Consider the following 20664-nt stretch of genomic DNA (forward strand, 5'->3'; position numbering starts at 1 on the left):
GCCCCGGCTGGGGCTCAGCTCTCCCCCTCTGGCGGCCAGAGCGCCGGGGGCAGGGCAGCGAGCCCCGGCTGGGGCTCGGCTCTCCCCCCGGCAGCCAGAGCGCAGGGCGGCGAGCCCCGGCAGGTGCTCACCGCTCTCCCCCCCGCGGCCGGGGGGAGGGCGGCGAGCCCTGCTGTGGCCCCGCTCTCCCGGGCGGCCGGAGCGCCGCGCCGCCCCCCTCCAGGTGCCGCCCCAAGCACCAGCTTGGGTGGCTGGTGCCTGGAGCCGGCCCTGGGGGCAGGGCGCCGGGGGGGAGGGCGGCCGGAGCCCTGGGGGGAGGGCGGCGAGCCCCGGCTGGGGCTCGGCTCTCCCCCTCTGGCGGCCAGAGCGCCGGGGGCAGGGCAGCGAGCCCCGGCTGGGGCTCGGCTCTCCCCCCCGGCGGCCAGAGCGCAGGGCGGCGAGCCCCGGCAGGTGCTCGCCGCTCTCCCCCCCGTGGCCGGGGGGAGGGCGGCGAGCCCTGCTGTGGCCCCGCTCTCCCGGGCAGCCGGAGCGCCGCGCCGCCCCCCTCCAGGTGCTGCCCCAAGCACCAGCTTGGGTGCCTGGTGCCTGCCCTGCTCAAAATGTTCAATTCTAGTGCTGTTGATTAGTTTGGGGAAGGGGAGAGGTTTGATGGCAGAATTTTTTTTAATTAAAGAGAATTACTACATACATTATGGATCCCACTGAGTGTATTACTCTGAGTTGATGAGGGATACAGCAGGCAAGGAATCAGATGAAGATGCAGAAAACTACTCCTACCTTCTTTAAGAACACTTAGAGCAAATGGAATAGACAGGCATTTTCATTGCTTACATACAAGTAATTTTGTTCAGGACAATTCCCCGTAAGTATAAGGGATTTTAAATGTAAAAGTGTTTGTTTTCATACGGAGAGACTTAGGAATGATACATTCAAAACCCCTGTTCAGTGTTATGAACCTCTTAATGCCTGGACTAAAAATTAGGTAGTCTACAAGCTAGGATTATAAAGTAGCGTACATGTGTATATAAGGTTCATATACAACAAAAGCCATGTACTAAAGAATTCCTCAGCTCAGCATACATTTTAAGCAAATAATGTGGATTTCAAACATCCACACATATAGATACAAACTCTCATTAACAGGTAATTAATTTACATATAAGCTACAAGAGCTACACTGGGTAAAGAGTAAAAAAGGGGAGTTAAAATTTGTCTGGATGACTAATTTTGATCTTCTCAGATAACATTTGTTGGGTTTTTAAGATCATTACTATGTTCACTTTGGGTTTCTGCTCTTAGGTAAATGATAGACATCAGTCACGTTAACTCTGACTGAAATTTTTTTAGCTGGGAATAACCAACTCTAAATAAAACAATATGGTCAAAGTTCAAAATATTAAGTCCACTTGACTTATAACCAAACATACGTTACAGAAACAATCATCTTTCAATATAAACTTGCTACTCTTAGTCTAACTTTGAGCTCAATTGCACATTATTATTTTGGGTACTGGGCAGAAAACAAGAAGGGTATCCATTAATCTAGTACTCAAATAATTTTTAAAAATTATAATACCTTGTTACTTGAACTAGCAATTAGGAGATATTGGAATGGTTTAATTTGACTATTAAGAGTACAGTATACTAGTAAATTCCTACAAAGAAATAACTTGGTTAGAAATGAGTTAAGGTTGCTTAAGGAGAACATTCACCCATGCAAATCCTTAAAAGCAAGGAAATGTCCAATTAAGAGATCTTTCTTTAGTACACCCCCATATCTCATATTCACTACCTTCATGGATAGATTCCACTCTTCTATAAACAACCTATAAACTAGAGGCTTCTATAAACTAGAGGCTGCTCTAGTTTACAATTGGTTGCCCCCAGGACTGTGGGTAACTGGGAGCAGCTGAGACTAGCTGGAGTGCACAAGCGCTCCAGCCACACCCAGGGCACATTCCTTTGATTGTTTAAAATCATAAAGTCACAATTTAATTACCTTCCTTACTACAAAGTTGACAGAAGCAAATAGCAAAAGGTATTCCTTACCTCTCCACGCTGAGATTCTTGTATTCGAGTAAATCTTAGATCACCGTGTTCCCAGTTTGCATTTACACTATATATTCTCAACTGTGAAAGTTCAAATGAAGCATTAAAAGCTTTCGCTCCAATCCGGATTATAATGGAGTTCACAGAAACAGAAATTCCTTCTACCACTTTTTCAGCAAAGCCATATTCGCTGGAAAGTGAAATGCCAAGATTTAAATTACAGATCTAATGTTAGTGCATAAAGTGATACTTATTAAGCAATAAGACATGAAACATACCATACAATACAAAACTTGTAGTGCACGCCATCCCATTCATAAGTGTTCATTAAAAATATTTAACTCTGAAAAATTTGTAATATAGTATAATCTCTATTATATGGTCCTAATCTAAAATTAACGACTAAACAATTTTTCATGCAGTTGAACTTCAATCAAGTATAACGCATGCAAGTTTCCATTTTAAATATTACAGTAGTCTTCAGATTATTCACCAACCTAGCTTCTATTTATGTATATTTAAGGAAAAATTAATGTCAAATGAATTAACATTATTCCACCACAATAGCATATTAGTCTTGCTAATATTTATCTGTACAACAAAGCTTATTAAAGCTATAATTACTTTTATATATTATGCTTTTTTGAGTGAGGTGAGGATGGGAAGGCATAATATAGGGAAATTGTGCTTAAAAAAAATTTATATATATATATATAAATGGTTAAGTGCATATACTCAAGCAGCTGAATTTCAGGATTAAAGGGACACTTTGGTTAAAACTTGTTTTTAAAGGAAATTTTCTTATTTGTGTTACGAATAATGCCTTGCATTACTAAAAGTTAAAGAATTTTAAAAATCCAATTTACTTTTCACTATTTTTCCTTTTAAATACAAAAGCTTTCAGTCAGCTTAGACAATGAAAGTAGTTTGCAGCCTTTTATTCTTTTACAGTGCTCTAAATAGTAAATAGAACCTATAAGCAAAAAGAACAGGAGTACTTGTGGCACCTTAGAGACTAACAAATTTATTAGAGCATAAGCTTTCGTGGGCTACAACCCACTTCTTCGGATGCTTATGCTCTAATAAATTTGTTAGTCTCTAAGGTGCCACAAGTACTCCTGTTCTTTTTGCGGATACAGACTAACACGGCTGCTACTCTAGAACCTATAAGGGTTATTAATGCAGGTCCCAGCCCTGCAACCAGATTGATGCAGGCAAATCCTCTGTCAAGGTAAGCCGGCTCTCTAAGGATATGTCTAATGCTTCTGGGAGTGACCCTCCCAAGTTGGGTCCACCGACTTGTGTTAGCACCCTAAGGTGAGTTATGTTCAAACAAGTCTGTCAACCCAAGCTGGGAGGCCCATTCCAAGGTTCAATGTAGCCACACCCTAAAGGAGTTGACATAAGTAGATCCAATTAAATGACTAGGACCACAATTATACCTGTATATAAGGTGCCACTGGACTCTCTGCTGCTTTTACAGATCCAGACTAACACGGCTACCCCCTAATAAAAGCTTTATCGTTGCGGGAATGGGGGTGTCGGTAAGTAAAACATTCTGATTAATTAAGAGGGATGGAGTTTGGTATGGGAGGGGGTTCAGGGCAGGGAGTTGGGGCACAGGAGGGGGTGTAGGCTCCGGACGGTGCTCACCTCGGGCAGCTCCCCGCAAGCAGCGATATGTCCCTGCTGCTCCTAGGCGGAGCCGCAGCTAGGCGGCTCTGCGCGCTGCCTCTGCCCACAGGCACCGCCCCACAGCTCCCATTGTCCGTGGTTCCCGGCCAATGGTAGCTGTGGAGCTTGCCACTTGGGTCATCAAAAACCACTGCCATAGCTTGAATGAAGCCTCAAATTGTCCCAGAAGTGGACATGATTTTTCCAGGAGTGGAGATGCCCAAGCAGGGCCTCCCCAGTAAGAAAGTGGATAACCTCACTCAGTCATGGTCAGTGGTGTAGGACTACGGGCATAGCAGAAATAGGAGCTGACACTGATTTAGGAACCCCAAAAATGTGTTGCAATCACCCTTAAACTTGTCAAGCAGGGGGACTTTGGCCTTGTGGGGAGCAGGGGTAAGAGCTGAAGGCTCCACGGCTTGAGCTTGCAGGACTGCATTCTATGCCTGTAGTGCAGCAACTTGGGCCTGCAATGTCTATAGGGCTCCCACTATGTCCACCATAGAGATATTGACCTTTGAAGAATCCACATACACTGTATAAGCCAGGGGTGGGCAAACTATGGCCTGAGGGCCGCATCCAGCCCTTCAGACATTTTAATCTGGCCCTCGAGATCCCGCCAGGGAGCAGAGTCCGGGGCTTGCCCCGCTCTGGCGCTCCAGTCGGGGAGCGGGAGCTTGCCCTGCTCCGTGCAGCTCCCGGAAGCAGCGGCGTGTCCCCGCTCTGGCTCCTACACATAGGGGCAGCCAAGGGGCTCAGCACATTGCCCTCACCCCAAGCGCCGCCCCCGCAGCTCCCATTGGACAGGAACCATGGCCAATAGGAGCTGCAGGGGCGGTGCCTGCAGACGGGGCAGCATGCAGAGCTGCCTGGCTGCACCTCCACGGAGGGGGGACATGCCACTGCTTCTAGGAGCTGCTTGAGGTAAGCGCCACCCGGAGCCTGCACCCGACCCCCTCCCATGCCCCAGCCCTGATCCCCTCCTGCCCTCCAAACCCCTTGGTCCCAGCCCAGAGCCCCCTCCCATACACTGAACTTCTCATTTATGGATCCACCACAGAGCCCGCACCCCCAGCTGGAGCCCTCACCCCCTCCTGCACCCCGCACCCCAATTTAGTGAGCATTCATGGCCCGCCATACAATTTCCATACCCAGATGTGGCCCTCAGGCCAAAAAGTTTGCCCACTCCTGGTATAAGCTCTAGTTCTCTTATTGTCTGTGTTGGGGCTGCTCAAACTGTCAGTAACCAGAACATGGGTGGTCATGCCTAGTGGTTAGAGCAGGCTGTCATAAACATACAGCTAAGGGTAGCATAAAATCCCTCTTTACCCTGTAAAGGGTTAATTCCTCTTTTACCTGTAAAGGGGAGGGATAGCTCAGTGGTTTGAGAATTGGCCTGCTAAACCCAGGGTTGTGAGTTCAATCCTTGAGAGGGCTATTTAGGGATCTGGGGCAAAAATCTGTCTGGGGATTGGTCCTACTTTGAGCAAGGGGTTGGACTAGATGACCTCCTGAGGTCTCTTCCAATTCTGATATTCTATGAACCTGCGTGACACCTGATCAATAAGGGGAGAAGATTCTTTCAAATCTGTGGGGGAAGGTTTTGTGTCTGTCTCTCTCGGAGCCAGCCAGGAAACAGGGCAGGGGAAAATACATCTCCCTAGCTATAGCTGAACTAAGCATCTAGTCTTGCAGAAAAAGTAAGTAATAGCAGAAAAGACATGCGTTAGATTACCTTTTGTTTTAGCTTGTGAATTTTCCCTGTGCTAAGAGGGAGGTTTATCCCTGTTTTTGTAACTTTAAAGTTTTGCCTAGAGGGGAATCCTCTGTGTTTTTGAGTCTTTTGTTATTCTGTAAAGTACTTACCATCCTGATTTTACAGAGATGATTCTTTTACCTTTTCTTTAATTAAAATTCTTCTTTTAAGAACCCGATTGATTTTTCATTGTTCTTAAGATCCAAGGGTTTGGGTCTGTGTTCACCTGTACCAATTGGTGAGGATATTATTCTCAATCCTCCCCAGGAACGGGGGTATAGGGGCTTGGGGGGATATTTGGGGAAGGTAGAGCTCCAAGTGGCCCTCCCTGAATGTTTGGTTAAATCACTTGGTGGTGGCAGTGATACTAAGGCAAGGAAGGAATTTGTGCCTTGGGGAAGTTTTAACCTAAGCTGGTAAAAATAAGCTTAGGGGGGTCATTCATGCGGGTCCCCACATCTGTACCCCAGAGTGGGGAAGGAACCCTGACACAGGCATTGGACCTAGTGGTTACCGCAGGCATCAGAGTCCAGGGTCAGAGCTGGAGTCAGGAGCTCAGGATCAGAAGCAGAATCAGAGCTGGAGTTAGAGGTCAGGATTGGAGCCGAAGATCAGTACCAGGTTACCTGGAATGAGGCAAGGCTGAGTCCAAGGCAGGAGCAGGAACTATCTCAGCCATGGGCGAATGCTTTGAGCAGCTGCTGAACTGCTGCTGCTGTTGGGCTTAAGAGCCGGTCTGCTGACTCTTCCAACCAATCAGGTAGTGTAACCAGTTAGACAGACTACTATAACCCAGGTGCTTTCATTAGCTTGCCCAAAGACTGACTCTGCTACAGACCCTGATTCCTGACAATGATATTCTATTTACTGAGCAAATGGGAAGCAGATAGTATGTCCCAAAACAGAGATGTTTCCCTTTTTGGCATCACATGAAGTTGCTAAGATACAAAACTATGGCTTCCACGTTTTCATATATGAAGGACTATTTTATCTTTCCCAGATTCTTCCTAATTATGACATTTTATGTCTTGTGGGATATCGGAGGTCAGAGTAGATGATCATTGTGACACTGTATCCCATATTCTTCACAGTGATATTATTATGGCATAATTATGATGCATTTTGCACAAGACAGGTCATGTGAGATGTCATTGGAAAAGTTATGATTTGCTGAATATGATTATCCTATTTGTATGCATGCATATTTTTTGTATCTAAAGTTAGGAATATTGACTATGTAACTGTATTTCAAATGTGCTTACTCTGGGTGACACCCACAACTAGCCTTTCTGGTACAACAATGAAGAAGCCAGACAGTGCTGATGGGCCAACAGCAAAGACAATGACTCCTCGAAGAACTTAGCCTTCCGGTAAACCTCCCCAGACAACCTATAAGTAATGGCTGCTATGACTCAGCAAGTTATGCCAGGGCATGTGACCAGGCCACATGACTGTGGACTCCATCTTGGGATGTCAGTGTTTTTCCACAAACTGAGTTTGGGACAAAGGGTTCCCGCCATATGCTAAAGCTATATAAGGCAGGGAGTGACATCATCCATTATTCTTCATTTGCCCACAACAGAACACCTCAGAGAAGCTCCTAAGTAAAAAGACTGAACTGGGGGAAGTATTGGACCCAGGCTAAAGGGATTTCTAGCCTGTGTATGAAAAACCTGGGGATTTCAAGCTGCAAAGCAAGAGCAGCTTGTACCTTGAGAATCTGCCAGCCTGCTTGTATCATCAGCCAGGATGAGAATTTGTTAATTCATATCCTCTCTTTCTAGTATCTTAAGCTTAGTTTGTGTTTTTGTTTATTTACTAGGTAATCTGCTTTGATCTGTTTGCTATCACTTAAAATTTATCTTTTGTAATTAATAAACTTATTTTATGCTTTAACCTAAACCAGTAAGTTTGGAGTGAAGTGCTTGGGAATCTTAGCTCAAGGGGCTGCTGCATTTCCTCTCCACATTGAGGGAGGGATGAACTCTGGGAGCTTACGCTGTACAGTTCCCTGTGCAGAGCAAGATGGTATAATTTTGGGTTTATACTCCAGAAGGGAGTGCATGCCTGGGAAGCTGGTGGTTATCCTGGCTGTAACCTCTCTGTTGTTGGTTCATGCAGTGGCTGGTCAGGAAGCCTGCATGTAACTGCAGCTGGGTATGTCCCTGCCTGTGGGAATGCTGGTGGAAGTGTAGGACCAGGAGCAGGTCTGCAGCTTGTCACAGCAGCACAGTGTGAAAGGGAGCCCAGGCTGGCGGGTCAGAGGGCTCAGCAGTACCCCAGTTTCAGGTGGCACCCCGGGGCGAACCCATCACAATCGTCATGGTTCCTTCTGGCCTTAAAATCTATTCTGTTGCTCTCAAAACGTAGGTCTCTTTTCCTGGCAGTTGCAATAATTCTGTCACAGATGTTGAAGAGTCCCAATTAAGTTCCTGCCCTTCACATCCATTATTAGTCATTCCTTCTTTTTTGCATGGATTGAATCTTCAATGTCAAAGTCAAATAGGCTGGGTTCATAGACTGTTATTCAATTTTTCTTTATTTGAATGTACTCCGAGGATCTAACTAGTTCTAGCTCTTAATTGAGTTTCTAACACTTTCACCCTGTTGGCCCTTTTCAAATTATGTTCAGCAGTCAGAACATTTTCAGATTAGACCCTGTACTACCCCCTTGTGTAGTCAAGACATTTTCTGCTCAATATAACTGCCTATGCAGCTTAGTAACCACAACATTATTCTCTATTTTACCTTCTAATGGTGCCATATTAACATGAAGACTCAAGGAATACTTCCATGAGCTCTACTACAGTCTCCTCTTTCAGGCAGATTTAGAAATTATGAGACCCACAAGTTTGGGGCTCCCTGTCCCACCAATTATCTGATATTTTAGTCAGACTGGGGTATACATCAAATCTCTTCGGCCAGATTCAGCTGATGTAGTCATTGAAGAAAACAGAACTATGAACAATCACACCAGCTGAGAATCTGGTCTTTAATGCTATTAGACAAAAGTTAATATTTTGAAAGCAGCATATCTGTTTTCCAAATAATTAAAGCCATTTTGCCTTGGGCCTATCCAAAAGTATGTTGTTCTTATGGAGCTTGAAATTTATTCCTCCATCCTAAAATGCATTAAGCGGATTAAACAATCCTATGAACTAGAACATGCAATATATATTTAGGATAAATTTTCAAGCTTGGGTGCCTAACATTATACATCTAAATCTACATTAAATCACCTAAATAAGGGGCCTGATTTTTGGGGTGCTGAGCAAGCAGGCCCTGACTCTATATTTTTAAAGGTTATTATACTTTACCTTTAGACGAATGGATCTAACCTGCTTTCGGATGCACATACATCCTCCAACCTGCGCTGGTTCACGAGAACAGATCCAATAATTTTAAATGTTTTGTATCAAGTGCATGCCAATATTTAAAAACTACAACTGACCTCTGTCCTGATGCAGTTGCTATAGGTGATGGTCCATTAGGGGCACGTGGTTCTTCACAAGTACTCATTTCCATTATTACTTTATCCAGAGACTTGGAAAAAAAAACACAAAGAAATTTGGTACAAATTTCAACTTACTGCAGTAGATTAATAGATAACTTAGATACCTCATAATTAAAAAGTAGTAAGAACATTAAGTAAAAATCTTTCATAAATATTCTCTGTCCATAGCATTTTACTAGAAAACCTTTAATAGAATACATAACCATTTACATTTTTGGACTTTTGTTTATACAGTGCTTATATCAGATATAATTTTTTTCCAACTCTCCTAAACTTTTGCGGTCATATATAAAAACTTTGTATACTTCTTGACTTCTAGTCAGGGAAATAGTCTATTCGTCACACTGTAGTATATTTCTCAAAGGCTGAATTCTGAATGAGTATAAAATGAGGAAGACATTTGATTTTCTCTATACAGTCAGTCTTTCAGTGTGAAGGTTCACATAATATTAGCTTTTATGCCCTTTGAATTTTCTCTATAGTGTGTTTTTCTTTTCAGACATTTTTATTGGAAAGTGTTTGAAGCTGGTCTATTGTTGAAATGTATCAGTGGGCGCTAGACGTTTTGTTGATATCTTTAAAACATTTTGTATCTATAAGAAAATTGACAGAGGTGAATTGTCAATAAATTTGCTATAATGGGTAGTTTTTGAGAATAAAATATTTAAGATTAACGGTCATCTTTGCCATTATTTTTCATTATTGAGGCTGGACTTCTCAAAAAGGAGACTAAAGGAGTGAGGCACTCAAATCCCATTGATATTGAAGGATATAATAAAATAGCACAATTACACCTTGCCAAATAATTTAACAAATGATAAAAAAACAAACCCACAATGAGTTATTCCCAGGAAGAGACCATCTAAATGCAGAAGCAGTCTCTTTGCCCCCGATATTAAAAACGGTCATGGTTTAAATTTATAGTAACGGCTAAGGAGAATCCCTATTTTTAAACTCGGTTCCTGCAACCTCTTTCCCTCTGGCCTTGGGTACTGTAACTTTGCCTCCTCTTAAATCCATTCAAAACTTTGCTGTTAAGATTATCTTCTTGGCCCATCGTTCTGACATCACCACACCCATTATAAGTCTCTCCACTTCCTCCCCATTTCCACCACAAATATAAACATTTTGCCCTTACCTTCAGGTTCCTTCACATTTTTGCATTGTTGTACCGAATGGCTCAATTATCTCAATCAGCCATTGCCTTCACACTTACATCAGCTTCTATCTCCCACTTGTCCAGTTCTCCCATAAACACCTTTGCACTTTTCTTCCATGCTCCCCATTATACATGGAATGCCTTTCCTCCTCCCCAAAAATTCATAAGCTTATTACCTGATTCCTCCTTAAGACTCATTTACTATGATGCCTACAGTGTGCTGCTAGCTGATATGGTGAGCTGAAACTACAGCTAATTGCTCACCTCACTCAATGAACAACAAACAAACCCCACAAAAACAAAAGAAACTCCTAATGCACACACAATCGTTTTATGACAAAAGTAAAAACATAATTATCTAACTCAGCCTCCCTGCCCCTTCGGTTTGTTTCACTAATCTCTTAGGCCTTTTCTTAAAATAAGGTAATAAGAAGATCTTTGAAACAGGGACTGCATTTTACTATATGCCTGTATAGTACACAGCCCAATGGAGCCCCGACTTGATTGGGTTACTGCAACACAAATAAACAATAGAGCTTGACTATGGGATTTCTCAAATAGATGCCTGATGCCTCCTCCCCATTCTTCACTAAAAGGGCTAGTAATCATTTTTATTTTAGAACAGAAAACTGCTACACAGAGTCTGTGCAAAAGTCTTCCTTGAAATTGTTTTGCTTAACAAGTACAAATAGAAAGGGCAATTTAATCGTGAGCAAAGGCGCTTAAAACATTTGCTACCATATTAAAAGATTGATTTCCTGAAAGCCTTTGTTTTTAACAAAAGACAATTGAGTTCTGGCAAGCGCACCACTAACTACTCGAGCTACCTAAATCATGTATACAGAGTATGCCAACTAAATGAAGGCTACTTAAGCTCAACCTTGCTGTGACAGAGTGCAGGGTGCAAACAGGTGAGCCTGCACTCTGATCACTTAGATATTAATTAGTTCCCCTGGAAAAAGCTGAAGGGGTAATTAGTCAATCAGGCTGGCTGGCTGAGTCAATTACCTCATAAGCCCATGGCTGACAAGAAGAGGCACAAGAAGGAAGTGCAAGAGGGGAGAGGGAGGAACAGAGCTAGCCAAGCCTAGCCACACAGAGGCTCAAAATAGGGATACCTCTGTTTCCCTTAGGCCCTGGCGAGAGGGCCAAAAGCTAGGTTAACATTGTAAATAGACTGTTGCACGGGGATCATTGTGAAAAGAATGGCGGGAACTTAAAATAAAAGGACATGGTGAAGGCACAACCACAGGAGTCTGTGCAGTTTCTGAGGGGAGAAAGCAAGAGAGGAGCCTTGCCCAGTGACACTTGCCCTCAATTACACACATGCACCAAAGATAATGAGGTTGTGGTGATGTAATTGAGGGCAGAATTCGGCCAGTAGCCTGAAGTGTCCCATCCTGGTGAATACATTGCTTTCTAGAAGAACCAGTGAGTTCCTGGTACATTCTATCATTGAATTATTAACTTTTCCTACCAATTCCCATTCATTAAATCTGTTTGCAGGCAACTTATACAAATACTGAAGAAGTACCTCTATTAATAAACTCAGATGGAAACTGAATAATGAGAACCAGTGACTGTCAGCTAGTCTAGTTCTGGCTTCTCCAACCTCTCCTGAGAGGCTTGTAAGAAAAGAGATGGAGAACTGACAAATGGCAGCAATCCAGTTCTATGCATCTCCTAATTTTGTTGGGTTCTGACTACAACTAAAAACCAGGCTAAAGCCTTAGATATGTTTTAACTGTGTTGCAACTGGGTCAGGGGACAACCATGCTGTCACTGGGTCCCAGGGCTAGGTTACAGTCGTAGTGTGGAAAGGGCCTTAGAGAATAAAGTCAGACAAGAAGAAGGCAGGAACTTGCAATGAGACTAAAAGACAAATATCCATATTTCAGGTAAAGCTGAAATAATTAGAAATTATAGAAAAAACAGTTTTTCTAATGGGAATCAAGCAACAACCTAGAGACCCTCATCTTTTATAGATTAGGGATACAGTCGCCAGAATGTTTTGTCATCTCCATCTGCTGGTAATCAAAGGACACACTGTACACAACAGCTAAGGTTTAAATTATTTCTAAATAACGTCAGGGAAACTGTAAAACATTTTTTAAAAAGGAACGTATTTACAACTACTATCTGTAAGCCCACGCTATCGAAAAGGTATTGTGAGTCGGTATTGTCAGTGCAACAGTGCCCCTCTAGGCCAACCAGGGCATAGCCCCAGCCCACTCAGCTCAGTGGGGCTGTCAGTCTATTCTGGCTATCCCAGAATCTGGAAAATCCTCTCTGATCTCGGGTCCATCAGGGGGTTGGTAGGAGAACCAAGCCACTCCACTGGGTTCCAGCTCAAGGCCCTCAAGCCGGAAAAGCAGGACCAGGGGTCACAGATTCGGACAGTGGCCTGAGCTCCTTCCTACCTTCTCCTGGGCCTCTGCAGGCTCTTCAACTGTTGGTCTGTTCATGCCTTGTTGGAGTGTTGTCTCTGGGCGGCTCTTTAGCAGTTTGCTGACAGGAGTTCCTTTCTCCAGCCTGCTCACTCCACCCGTGGCCCCCGTGCCCTTCTGCTTCCCAGACCTTTTATTCTCCCAGATGCTGTGAGGTTACCAATTAGCACTGGCCAACAGTACCACTATTAACCCTTTGACTGCTGAGCCCGCATGGGGTACATGTACTGCATGACAGGTATTATTTGCAAAGTCATGTGTACAAAAAGCTGAAAATGGCAGAAAACTTAAAAATTGGATTGTAACAGACCACAAATTCCAGTGATATTCTAAACAAAAGGAGTTCTTAACCATGCTTGTAGCTGTTTCCATCACTTCACACTGACTCAACAGACATTCTAGTCTTCAGAGTGATGTCTGAGGTTATTGTGCATGCTGGTTGTGTTGTTCTGTAGGTGGCTGTGTTTATTTGTATATGATTTGTGTTATGGTGGGAGAGGTGTGTGGCTGAGAACTTAAAAATTGGACAGTAAAAGACCACAAAACCCAGTGATGATTCAACCTGGTGCTGTGCTGAACAAAAGAAGTTCTCAACTATGATTGTAGCTGTTTCCATCACTTCACAATGACTCAGACATTTTAGGCTTCAGAGTGACATACAGAATGTGATTCCTGGAAACTTATATATACTTTTTGGGTTGATTTCAGAACTTACCAGACTGATTGGATGTGTTTTCAATTTTGTCCATGGTATCTGAAAGATAAAACATTATGCTAAAGCAAATCAAACAAACACTGAAGAAAATACATAGTAATCAAGATATCTGTTTATCATTTTTATTTTCTAGATATAAACATAAAATTTACACTGAACTGCTTGACTTGCATATGAGCTTTTGAAGCTAGTACAAATAATAAATAATTTTATGTGAGAAATATACATCATATAACACACAAAGTCATGTGGCCACAAGGAAAGGTAGCTTAGGAGCTACTGGTGGCAGAAAGGAAAAAGGACCAAAAAAATTAATCTGTCTCTTTAATTCTGTGTTGCCAGACACAAGAAAAGTCCAACCGTTTTTCACATTCCTTCCTTAAAAACAAAACAAAAACCCACATTTGCTATGTTACGATATAAATCACGATAGCTTGCTTTCTCAATTCCCATTCTAGCATGGTTTGGGAGAGAGGATAGTAGTAGGGTTGTGTATCACATCACTTCCTAGCAAGAAAGACTGAAGAAGCATTGTCCACTGGCTCCAGAGTTATGTCCAGTTTTCAGCCAGAGTATGTCACCATAATATATGGCCTCTGAGGGATGGGAAAGGATTAAAAAAAAAAAAAAAAAAGTGATACCAGATGAAAGAAAGTGGCAGGAAAAAAATACAGTAGAACATCAGAGTTACAAATATAAGAGTTATGAACTGACCGGTCAATCACACACCTTATTGGAAACCAGAAGTATGCAATAAAAAGCAAATACTATACAGCACAGCACTGTGTTAAACATAAACTACTAAAAAATAAAGGGAAAGTTTAAAAAAAAAGATTTGACAAACGGTTTGTGCTTGTTTCATTTAAATTAAGATGGTTAAAAGCAGCATTTTTCTTCTGCATAGAAAAGTTTCTAAGCTGTATTAAGTCAACGTTCAGTTGTAAACTTTTGAAAGAACCACCATAACGTTCTGTTCAGAGTTACAAACATTTCAGAATTATGAACAACATCCATTCCCGAAGTGTTCGTAACTGAGGTTCTACTGTAACACACAAAAGAACAAAGAACAATTAAAGCAGATGGTATGACATAGCCAAAGGAAACTCCAGTAGCTTTCTCTGCAAACATATATACTCCCTTGCTCCATTTCAAAGTGTGTATGAGGAAAATTCCACTTGGATAAAGAAAAAATAAATTAAATCACTGCTCATTTTCATTGCTTCGGTCATAGTCTTACGAGGGATAACAATTAAGAAAATTTTCTACTATCTAATGCCTCCATCTTCTTTTTATGAAACTGTTAAACCCCTACAACAAATTTTTAACATTATGAAATTCAGAATTAGCAATTTTCAGACTTCTTGAAAATAAGTTTTAAGAAGGCAGAAACGACGAAAAAGGGAGAAAGTCTTCCTTAATTACTGTTTCAACATAATAAAATGCTCACCCTAATAGCTGCTTTATTGCAAAAGACCTTGTTTATAGCAAGCCATGTTGGAAGATCCAGCATGTTCTGAAGCACCTCTTCATCCAACTCTAAATTGGTCAGCTGACCTTCCCCCTTTAGTGTGCTCAGATTGATCTTGTCAGGTGACAGGTTTTTGGTGAACCTAAAAGAGAATATGCATTAAAGCTTAAGTTAATGTCACATAAAGCAATTAGTTATCCATGTCATAGGTCACAATTTATATAAATCAGCAAAGTAATAAACTGAAAAGAACAGGCTTCAAAGTACAGTTTGACCTTAAAATTGACATGGTAAAAATGGCCCGGGGGGTTTCACTGTTATTTTTCCCTCAATGACTTCCATATCAAATCTGCTCATTTACAAGTAAACAAATGGACTCAACAATTAAGATGTGTTCTTTCTGGCTTGTCTGTCATCAGGAATAAAGATTCTGTACCTAGAATTTAGCTAACAATTCTTTTGATGTTGTATGAGCCAGAACAGAATCCAGCTCATTCTCCTTTGAACTGTTTTGGCTCTGTAGGGCTAACAGGAGAAAAACTAGTGAAAATGTATTTTTTCCTTAAATAAGCAGATATGACTATGAATAAACTCAGGTGGCAGATCTTTAGAGTAAGAAGGTTTTATTTTTACAAAGTCACTTTTCTGACTATTTGCACTTTAGGCTTGACAAAAATCTTGTATAAATTATTCTTAAAATATTCATTAGGGTTTAATTTCAGAATTTATCAAAAACATATGGTAGAAACTGTTTTGTTGCATAGGATTCTGGTGTATTTACAATGTAGCAATTCAAAGACAGGATTATAAATCCTAACATAAGTGCTTTTTTGTCAGAGTATACTTTGAAGTGTCATGATCCGACTACACTGCAAGGTCTTCTGTATATTTTTAAAACTGAGAAATCTCAAAGATGACACACATACTGTACATATTACTATTTTATTAAAAGGCATAATAATTTACTTAAATCAGCATAACAGCCCATGTGATTGTGCCAATCAGCGCATAGCCTAGTGATGTATGGCAAAGCCGAGGGGTGCTTGGCGAAACTTACCTATCTACCTAAGTTCTTATATCACACGTAGCACGTTTTATCTGCTTTGCTGGATCAGGGTCTGAGTGCCTAACTTTCTGCCATAGAAGTTTGTTTTTGATTCACAACCTGGACTCTCATTTTACAGCTTCAGATAGTACATCACCACGTCCACTGAATGTGTTTTGGGTCCTTTCAGTAGCAGATTGTCACTTGTCGGTCTTTGCCAGAAGGATGGGGAAAACATTCTAGGAATCACCACTTTGCTGCTGTGTCCATGCCAGGTACAGCTCGTATGTTTTCTCTGAACAGGGAGAGACTGGTTCCTAAGAAAACTGTCAGGTTCCCTGTTAAGCTAGGGTTTTGTTTGTTTGTTTTTCTTTTCATGCTTTTTTCCCCACCAATCTCCAATTACTGCTGAAAATACCTGGCAGTCACTTTCCCTGTTTGATTGTTACATCATGTTCTGGGGGTATCAAAATTTATGAGCACACTACCCTGCTTAACAAAAACCAAAATGCCCAACACACATTCAACAGTTTAAGTTTCCTGTTAGGGACAGGGGATATCATAGAATATCAGGGTTGGAAGGGATCTCAGGAGGTCATCTAGTCCAACCCCCTGCTCAAAGCAGGACCAATCCCCAACTAAATCATCCCAGCCAGGACTTTGTCAAGCCTGACCTTAAAAACCTCTAAGGAAGGAGATTCCACCACCTCCCTAGGTAACCCATTTCAGTGCTTCACCACCCTCCTTGTGAAAAAGTTTTTCCTAATATCCAACCTAAACCTCCCCCACTGCAACTTGAGACCATTACTCCTTGCTCTGTCATCTGCTACCACTGAGAATAGTCTAGATCCATCCTCTTTGGAACCCCCTTTCAGTTAGTTGAAAGCAGCTATCCAATCCCCCCTCATTCTTCTCTTCTGCAGACTAAACAATCCCAGCCTCTCCTCATAAGTCATGTGCTCTAGCCACCTAATCATTTTTGTTGCCCTCCGCTGGACTCTCTCCAATTTTTCCACATCCTTCTTGTAGCGTGGGCCCCAAAACTGGACACAGTACTCCAGATGAGGCCTCACCAATGTCGAATAGAGGGGAATGATCATGTCCCTCGATCTGCTGGCAATGTCCCTACTTATACAGCCCAAAATGCCGTTCGCCTTCTTGGCAACAAGGGCACACTGTTGACTAATATCCAGCTTCTCGTCCACTGTAACCCCTAGGTCCTTTTCTGCAGAACTGCTGCCTAGCCATTCAGTCCCTAGTCTGTAGCAGTGCATGGGATTCTTCCGTCCTAAGTGCAGGACTCTGCACTTGTCCTTGTTGAACCTCATCAGATTTCTTTTGGACCAATCCTCTAATTTGTCTAGGTCCCTCTGTATCCTATCCCTACCCTCCAGCATATCTACCACTCCTCCCAGTTTAGTGTCATCTGCAAACTTGCTGAGGGTGCAGTCCACACCATCCTCTAGAACATTAATGAAAATATTGAACAAAACTGGCCCCAGGACCGACCCTTGGGGCACTCCGCTTGATACCGGCTGCCAACTAGACATGGAGCCATTGATCGCTACCCGTTGAGCCCGACGATTTAGCCAGCTTTCTATCCACCTTATAGTCCATTCATCCAGCCCATACTCCTTTAACTTGCTGGCAAGAATACCATGGGAGACCATATCAAAAGCTTTGCTAAAATCAAGGAATAACATGTCCACTGCTTTCCCCTCAACCACAGTGCCAGTTATCTCATCATAGAAGGCAATTAGGTTAGTCAGGCATGACTTGCCCTTGGTGAATCCATGCTGACTGTTCCTGATCACTTTCCTCTCCTCTAAGTGCTTCAGAATTGATTCCTTGAGGAATCCTTGTCCTCTTTGTTATTTTCCACACCCCCATTTTTGTGTAATTTGCAAACTTTATTACTGATGATTTTATGTTGTCTTCCAGGTCATTGATAAAAGTGTTAAACAGCTTTTAGAACCAGTCATGTCACTCAACCAGACATCATGTCACTCAACCAGACATAATAACCACATAGAATCCCACCACTGCCTACCAGTTTAAGCACAACTTTATATTTTCAAGACTAAGAAGAATGCAAGAAACAGTTTTAGATTCACTGATTCCAAGGCCAGAGGGGACCATTGTGATAATCTAATCTGACCTTCTGTAGAACTTCCCCAAAATAATTCCTAGAGTACATCTTTTAGAAAAACCGCGAATCTTGATTTAAACATTGTCAGTGATGGAGAATCCAGCACGATATTTGCTATATTATTCCAGTGGTTAATTACTCTCACTGTTAAAAATGTACACCTTATTTCCAGTCTGAATTTGTCTAGCTTCAACTTCCAGCTATTGGATCAAGTTACACCTTTCTCTGCTAGATTGAAGAGCTCATTGTTGAACATTTGTTCCACAAGTACAGACTTATAGACCGTAATCAAGTCACCCCTGAACCTTCTCTTCATAAAGCTAAACAGATCAAGTTCCTTGAATATACCACTATTAGGCATATTTTCTTTCATTTAATCATTCTCATGGCTCTTCTCTGAACCCCCCACCCCAGTTTATCAACATCTTTCTTGAATTGTGGACACCAGAACTGAACATAGTATTCCGGCAGCAGTCACACCAGTGTCAATGCAGAGATAAAATAACCTCTGTATTTCTACTCAAGATTCCCTTGTTTATGCATCCCAGGATCGCATTAGCTCCTTTGGCCATAGCATCACACTGGGAGTTCATGTTCAACTGATTATCCACCATGACCCTCAAATCTTTTTCATAGTCACTGCTTCCTGTGAGGGTTCTTCATCCCGTAAATATGGCCTACATTCTTTGTTCCTAGATGTATACTTTTACATTTAGCCATATAGAAACACAGTTTCCTTGCACCCAGTTTATCAAGCAATCCAGATTGCTTTGTAGCAGTGACTTGTCCTCTTTGTTATTTTCCACTTCCCTATTTTTGTGTAATTTTCAAACTTCATTACTGATGATTTTATGTTGTCTTCCAGGTCATTGATAAAAGTGTTAAACAGTGTAGGGCCAAGAACCAACCCCTGTGGGACCCCACTGGAAACACACCTTGATGATGATTCCAGATTTGCAATTACATTTTGAGACCTATCAGTTAGCTAGGTTTTATTCCATTTAATGTGTGTTATGTTAATTTTATATCATTCTAATTTTTTAATCAAAATGTCTTGTGTTACCAAGTCAAATGCCTTACAGATGTCTATGTATATTACATCAATGCTAATACCTTTATCAACCAAACCTGTAATCTCAACCCCAAAAAATCTCAAATTAGTTTGACAGTATTCATTTTCTATAAACCCATGTTGATTTGAATTAATTACGTTAGCTTCCTTTAATTCTTTATTAACTGAGTGTGACGTTATTGATGTATTCTGGGACCATATAGATCATTGTTGCAACCAAGGTCCTGTAGTGGCACCCAGATCTTGTGTAAAGGGGGTCAAATGGGGTATCTAAGACAAGGTTATGAATTACTGGTTATAATTATGCTGTCTATATGTGTGTATCAATTTTGTAGTTGAAGTTAGGAATATTGGCTCTATACTGTCTGTACTTCAAACTTATGCTATGCTGCTGGGTGACATCCCAGACAAATTGGTGTTAGCTCTGCCTAGTCTGCTTGATGGCCCATTAAGGACCATCAGCTATACAATGGACCCATTGAAAGAAGGCAGATACGCCTTGTAACTCAGCAAAGTATGCAGGGACTGGCCCATGTGACTCCAGACTCCATTTTGCTGTAATTTTCCACAGTAAGAGCAAAGAGGTGTTCTTACACCTGGAAAAGACTATATAAGGCTGATGCCTCATCTCCATTTGGTCTTCAATCCTGCTTCATACCTCTGGAGGAACCTTGCTACAAGCTGAAGCTTCGGACAAAGGACTGAGGACCCATCCCAGCGGGGGATGTATTCCAGAGACTTGATTTGAACCTGCAGTTTATTCTATCGCTGCTGCAAGCCTGAACCAAGAACTTTGCCATTACTGTATGTAATTGATTCCATTTAACCAATTCTATCTCTCATCTCTATCCTTTTCCTTTTATGAATAAACCTTTAGATTTTAGATTCTAAAGGATTGGCAACAGCGTGATTTGTGGGTAAGATCTGATTTGTATATTGACCTGGATCTGGGGCTTGGTCCTTTGGGATCAGGAGAACCTTTTTCTTTTACTGGGGTATTGGTTTTCATAACCATTTGTCCCCATAACGAGTGGCACTGGTGGTAATACTGGGAAACTGGAGTGTCTAAGGAGATTGCTTGTGAGACTTGCGGTTAGCCAGTGGGGTGAGACCGAAGTCCTCTTAGTCTGGCTGGTTTGGTTTGCCTTAGAGGTGGAAAAACCCCCAGCCTTGGGCTGTAACTGCCCTGTTTGAGCAATTTGTCCTGAGTTGGCACTCTCAGTTGGGTTCCGCCAGAACCGCATTGTCACACTGAGTCCCACATCAGCCACTCCATTATCTTGCCTGGGATAGATATCAGGCTGACAGGCTTCTAATTACGCAGGTCATCCCATTTACACTTTTTAAAAATTGGCACATTAGTTTTTTCTAGTCTTCTGGAACTTCCCCAGTGCTCCAACTGAAACCCATTTAGTTACAGAGATGTGTTTTGTTTTTTCTTTTTTAAAGAGAGAGAGATTGTTCATTCCTTAAAGATTTTTTAAAAGAGATTTCTTTTCTGAATATGTCAAGTTTGTGATTACCTAGCAACTTCATTTTTTTTTAAATGTAGATAAACCTAGACAAATTGCTTCTGGTTGAATTATAATTTTATTTCTTAGTTATTTAATAACTAT

General features: G+C 41.9%; 1 protein-coding gene across 1 annotated transcript in view; it reads right to left on the reverse strand.

Annotated features, from left to right (window-relative positions):
• Window positions 1-20664, reverse strand: part of LOC112106530 (UHRF1-binding protein 1-like) — a 68309-nt gene that overhangs the window by 24252 nt on the left and 23393 nt on the right. The window contains exons 2-5 of the mRNA XM_024199839.2: window positions 14762-14924; window positions 13315-13353; window positions 8931-9022; window positions 2050-2239 (exon numbers count right to left, since the gene is read on the reverse strand). Coding sequence (XP_024055607.1) covers window positions 2050-2239; window positions 8931-9022; window positions 13315-13353; window positions 14762-14924 — 484 coding nt within the window. The remainder of the gene's footprint in view (window positions 1-2049; window positions 2240-8930; window positions 9023-13314; window positions 13354-14761; window positions 14925-20664) is intronic.

Source organism: Terrapene carolina, unplaced genomic scaffold (genome assembly GCF_002925995.2).
Source record: "Terrapene carolina triunguis isolate 2854851 unplaced genomic scaffold, T_m_triunguis-2.0 Scaffold68, whole genome shotgun sequence".
NCBI classification, from domain to species: Eukaryota; Metazoa; Chordata; order Testudines; family Emydidae; genus Terrapene; species Terrapene triunguis.